General features: G+C 58.6%; 1 protein-coding gene across 1 annotated transcript; it reads left to right on the top strand.

The window, feature by feature from the left end:
- The first annotated feature begins 1,754 nt into the window (after positions 1–1,754).
- On the top strand, positions 1,755–5,297 carry LOC115397806 (peptidyl-prolyl cis-trans isomerase-like). Its single transcript, XM_030104269.1, has 4 exons — positions 1,755–1,911; positions 3,247–3,366; positions 3,504–3,676; positions 4,925–5,297. The coding sequence occupies exons 1-4, from the start codon at positions 1,843–1,845 to the stop codon at positions 5,055–5,057; spliced, it is 495 nt and encodes a 164-aa protein (XP_029960129.1). The 5' UTR covers positions 1,755–1,842; the 3' UTR covers positions 5,058–5,297.
- Positions 5,298–6,000: the final 703 nt, after the last annotated feature.

Here is a 6,000-nt window from a genome sequence, read left to right on the forward strand (position 1 = left end):
CCTCCTTCATCATAACTGCCAGCCAAGCAGGATTTCAGAATTCATAATTAAACAACAGCTAATAAAATCCACACCGTGTCACTTTTTACAAAGCTGTTCATAAGTTTTGTGGGGAACGTGTCCTCTGTCCTGTGGTCCTACGCTGACGTCTCCATGACAAACGCAGAGGAGGAGGAGTGTTTCTTTGTGAGGAGTGAATTTCACAAAAAGATTTACCTTGAAAGGCACATTGCTGGTTTCCTGTTGGTTTTAGGCAAAAATGACTGTGTGATCATTGATAGAGCTCGCCGAGACGAGCGTGTGAGCGGCGGTTTCACGTCTCTGAGACATTCCCGTGTGATGTGGTGCCCATTTTTCTGTATTTTTGCATAAATAGGTGGCGCTAGAGCAGGGGTCCTCAAACCAGTCCGGAATGAGGAACACTGCGCTAGAGAGTTAAATAGGGCAGCGATGGGGTTAATTCTTACTTTTGATGAAATGCTGCACCAGACTTGATGAGCCTGCCCAATCTGGTGAGTTTGTGAGCTGTTTAGGGTGTCGACTCTGCTTTTAAACGACCTCCAGGCCTCTGCTGGAGGACGCCCAGGCCTCTGGGACTCAAACACAGCAAGACATTTCAGTTCAGAGATGACTTTATTTCAATTCAGCTTTATTTATCAAGTGCCAATTACTACATGGTCTTTCTAGACACTTTCACAGAGAAACCCAACAGTGGAAACATCAAAGTCTGATATTTTTCTGGCTCTTGTTTAGGAGCAGAACCTTTAATAGTTTCCTCAGCAAGTTTTGATGTTTGAAGAGAACTTCTGAGCTTTTTAGCTGATTAAAATGCTGGACTCAAGTTGCTAATCTGTTAGCCCCGGCTAGCCGCTCCCTGGTGTGTCTTTGTGTAAAATGCTAATCTGTTAGCCCCGGCTAGCCGCTCCCTGGTGTGTCTTTGTGTAAAATGCTAATCTGTTAGCCCCGGCTAGCCGCTCCCTGGTGTGTCTTTGTGTAAAATGCTAATCTGTTAGCCCCAGCTAGCCGCTCCCTGGTGTGTCTTTGTGTAAAATGCTAATCTGTTAGCCCCAGCTAGCCGCTCCCTGGTGTGTCTTTGTGTAAAATGCTAATCTGTTAGCCCCGGCTAGCCGCTCCCTGGTGTGTCTTTGTGTAAAATGCTAATCTGTTAGCCCCGGCTAGCCGCTCCCTGGTGTGTCTTTGTGTAAAATGCTAATCTGTTAGCCCCGGCTAGCCGCTCCCTGGTGTGTCTTTGTGTAAAATGCTAATCTGTTAGCCCCAGCTAGCCGCTCCCTGGTGTGTCTTTGTGTAAAATGCTAATCTGTTAGCCCCGGCTAGCCGCTCCGTGGTGCCTTACTGAGGGTTCGGGTAGAGTGTAGACGCCCCCCCCACCCAGAATGTCTTCCTCGTGCAGCACAACACAGACCGCGCCCTGGCCGCGGGGCCGCGCACACATTTCACACAGTCGGCAGGAGCGCGCACTCACTGGCGGGTCCGAGGCTAGCGCCGTTTTGACGTCGTGACCGCGGAGAGGGGCGGTGTTCGGCGGTGACGAGCTGGAAAGAGACCAGCACGCCTCGACGGCTCGTACCGGGCGCAAATCAAACGCACCCTGGAGACGCTCGGGCAGTGACTGACCAGTGAAATGACCGCGGTTGCCGTCCTGCGCTCTGATTGGCTGAGCGACCGGTCAGTCGAGGCCGTCGGGGTCTCCGATTGGCTGGCTGCGGCTGAACGCCGCCTGCCGGGGGTCTTATATAAAAGTAATCCCCCCTGCTCCATCTTTTCTCGGATCCTCGTGACGCGTCCCGCTGGAAGCCGCTCCTCGCCCCGCAGCCTGCTGACATGTCCCGGCCACGAGTCTTCTTCGACGTGAAGGCCGGAGATCGGCCGCAGGGCCGGATCGTGATGGAGGTGAGCGGGTCGTGCGGGGGCCGCGGGCCAGGGGCCTCCGTGGAGTGGGTGTGCGCTCCGCTCCCGTGCCCGCCGACTGAGTGCACGTGTCCGACAATCACGGCCTGGTAGACGAGGCTGCGCTCCGGCGGGCCGTGGGGCCCCGCAGGGACCCGGTGCCCCGCAGAGCCGGGCCGGGGCCCCGCAGGGACCCCGTACCCCGCGGAGCCGGAGCGGGGCCCTGCGGATCCGCCCCGTGGCGCGCGGGCGCGCTGCGGCACGCCGTCTAACGGGCTGATGCTAACGGACCGTGAGGGGCCGCGCGTGTCTTTGTTTGACCGCGGGAAGCGCGGGAAGCTTCGGTGGAGCGGCTCGTGCAGGCTCGCGCGGGTTGAAGGCCGGGTTCGCGGATTGCTCCGCGCGGCGGTGAAGCCGGGAGCGCGAGGCGGCCGCGGCGGCGGGCTCCTCCGCTCCTCCAGCCATTTTGAGCCGCTCCTCCATTACGAGACGCGCCGCTCGTTTCCGGGCCGTCGGCGGGGAGACCCGCACGCGCACCGCAACACGCACACCAAGGATGAAGTGAAGCAACTTGTGCAGCAAATACCCCGGGTAGTGTGGCCCGTAATGCCCACAATGTAATTTATTACCCCCCCCCGCCAAAACACACACACACACACACACACACACACACACACACACACACACACACACACACACACAGTCAGGCTCGGTTTAAACCGTTTATTTCAGCAGAACATGAACAGAACCACCAGCTTTATTACTGCAGTGTGCGCGCACTGCGGTGCTCTGCTGTGACGTCATACAGGAAGTGGCGCCCTCTGCTGGTGAACTGACCTGTGTGTGTGTGTGTGTGTGTGTGTGTGAGAATCTCATTAGAAATGGAGTCTATTGGGTGGAGAGCTGCACGGTGGAGCAGTGGTTGGCGCTCGTGCCTCACAGCAAGAAGGTCCTGGGTTGAAGCGCCGGCCCGGACTCGGGGCCTGTCTTTGTGGAGTTTGCATGTTCTCCCCGTGTGTGCGTCGGCTCCCTCCCCCGGTCCATAAACATGCATGTCAGGGTCAGTGGTCGCCCTGCTCGGGGGCTGCCGGTGGGAATCGACCCGAGGCTAGCTGGCGTTCTCTCACTGCTGTTAGTGTCGTCGTCACACGTTCCCAGAACGACCTCCGTAGAATCCTTCTGTCAGTGGGAGCGATGCCAACACACACACACACACACACACACACACACACACACACACACACGTCTGCACCGGGCGACGTTCTGGATGGAGACGTTCTCATGTTCTGGACACCGACTGATCAGGCCACTCGGCCTCTCCGTTGTTTGGTTCTGCAGCTTCGTGCCGACGTGGTTCCGAAGACGGCGGAGAACTTCCGGGCTCTGTGCACCGGGGAGAAGGGCTTCGGCTACAAAGGAAGCAGCTTCCACCGCGTCATCCCGGGCTTCATGTGCCAGGTGAGGACAGAGCCGGGTCTTCAGTCCCGACCAACCTCCACCTGAGACCCAAGGATGTCCAGAACTTCTGAGCTGGAGGGGCTCCGAACGTCTCCGGGGTTCCGTCTACGGTTCTGTAATGAGTCCTTCACCTGCAGGGCGGCGACTTCACCAACCACAACGGAACCGGAGGAAAGTCCATCTACGGGAACAAGTTTGCTGACGAGAACTTCCAGCTGAAGCACACCGGGCCCGGGATCCTGTCCATGGCCAACGCCGGGCCCAACACCAACGGCTCCCAGTTCTTCCTCTGCACCGCCGAGACAGCCTGGTACGCCGGGGGGGGGTTGCTGTTAGCCTGGCTAGCACGCTGCGCTGCTAACTGTTAGCCTGGCTAGCACGCTGCGCTGCTAACTGTTAGCCTGGCTGGCACGCTGCGCTGCTAACTGTTAGCCTGGCTAGCACGCTGCGCTGCTAACTGTTAGCCTGGCTAGCACGCTGCGCTGCTAACTGTTAGCCTGGCTAGCACGCTGCGCTGCTAACTGTTAGCCTGGCTGGCACGCTGCGCTGCTAACTGTTAGCCTGGCTAGCACGCTGCGCTGCTAACTGTTAGCCTGGCTAGCACGCTGCGCTGCTAACTGTTAGCCTGGCTAGCACGCTGCGCTGCTAACTGTTAGCCTGGCTAGCACGCTACAGAACGCTCTGTGCTTCCTGTGAGAGAACAGTTTCTGTTGGAATATTAACTCTGGACTCACTCTGGTCTTGTGGCTCACTGTGCCCTGGTCCTGGTCTTATGGGCTCACTGTGCCCTGGTCCTGGTCTTATGGGCTCACTGTGCCCTGGTCCTGGTCTTGTGGGCTCACTGTGCCCTGGTCCTGGTCTTGTGGCTCACTGTGCCCTGGTCCTGGTCTTATGGGCTCACTGTGCCCTGGTCCTGGTCTTGTGGCTCACTGTGCCCTGGTCCTGGTCTTGTGGCTCACTGTGCCCTGGTCCTGGTCTTGTGGGCTCACTGTGCCCTGGTCCTGGTCTTGTGGCTCACTGTGCCCTGGTCCTGGTCTTATGGGCTCACTGTGCCCAGGTCCTGGTCTTGTGGCTCACTGTGCCCTGGTCCTGGTCTTGTGGCTCACTGTGCTTGTGGCTCACTGTGCCCTGGTCCTGGTCTTGTGGCTCACTGTGCCCTGGTCCTGGTCTTGTGGCTCACTGTGCTTGTGGGCTCACTGTGCCCTGGTCCTGGTCTTGTGGCTCACTGTGCTTGTGGCTCACTGTGCCCTGGTCCTGGTCTTGTGGGCTCACTGTGCCCTGGTCCTGGTCTTGTGGCTCACTGTGCCCTGGTCCTGGTCTTGTGGCTCACTGTGCCCTGGTCCTGGTCTTGTGGCTCACTGTGCCCTGGTCCTGGTCTTGTGGCTCACTGTGCCCTGGTCCTGGTCTTGTGGCTCACTGTGCCCTGGTCCTGGTCTTGTGGGCTCACTGTGCCCTGGTCCTGGTCTTGTGGCTCACTGTGCCCTGGTCCTGGTCTTGTGGGCTCGCTGTGCCCTGGTCCTGGTTCTGTGGCTCACTGTGCCCTGCTCCTTGTCTGCAGGCTGGACGGGAAGCACGTGGTGTTCGGCTCCGTGGTGGAGGGGATGGACGTGGTGAAGACAATCGAGTCTTTCGGGAGCCAGAGTGGGAAGACTTCGCAGAAGATCGTCATCGCGGACTGCGGGCAGCTCTGAGCTCCACGCCGTCTTCCTGGTCGTCCTGTAGCCACGCCCCCTTTAGGCCCCTCCCTCCAACATTCAACATTCCCATTGGAGATTGAGCCGATCGCCCCGCCCCTTTTTCAGTCTGTTGAAATCATGTTGCTGCATCTGACTTTTGCCTTCTGTCAGTTTCTTTTGCATTAACGTTTTTTCCCAGAATCCCTTTTTGTTGTCCTGTCAGAAAAAGAAATAAATCATGCCGTGACGAATGAAGCTGGTGTCTGTCCTCCTGTCTCGCTCTGCTCTCGTGAGACGAGGTTCTTTAACTTTCATTTAAATCAAGTCAGTCCCGCCAGACCAGTTCGGTTCTGGTCCTGGGTCCCGGTCCCGGGTCCTGCCCCCCCTCAGCAGCTCTGCTCACTGGCTGCCGGCTGCCTCCTCCCAGAATGCCGTGTTTTCCTCTGGCCCTGCTGTGGGCGGGGCACACACACTCCCTGGGCCTTGCTGCTGCTGGCGGCGGCGGCGGCGCTGCAGGCGAGTCCGGCGGCGCAGTCGCAGCGCCCCAGGTTCCGGGGCCGGTTCCGGGGCCGCTTGGCTCCGGGCAGCAGGCAGACGTCGCCCCCTTGAGGAACCCTCTGGCAGCGCTTCCCGTCAGGTACCGAGCACAGCACAGCCCCGCTGAGCAGTCCACTGAGCGCACGCAGCTCGCCATCTCCACACCTGCACACACACACACACACACCCCAAACGTCAACATGCTGTTGCCGCCATCTTAGATGAGGACTCACTTCGCCTCGATTCAAGTGTCTCTCTCTCTCTCTCACTCTTCCTCTGTGTTGCTCGGTCTCCTCTCTCTCTCTCGCGGCTCGTGCGTCCTCTCTCTCTCTCTCCTCAGTCTCTCTCTCCTCTCGCCTCTCCTCCTCTCCTCTCCTTCCTCTCTCTCTCTCCGTCTCCTGCTCTTCTCTCTCTCTCTCTC

Source organism: Salarias fasciatus, chromosome 12 (genome assembly GCF_902148845.1).
Source record: "Salarias fasciatus chromosome 12, fSalaFa1.1, whole genome shotgun sequence".
NCBI classification, from domain to species: domain Eukaryota; kingdom Metazoa; phylum Chordata; class Actinopteri; order Blenniiformes; family Blenniidae; genus Salarias; species Salarias fasciatus.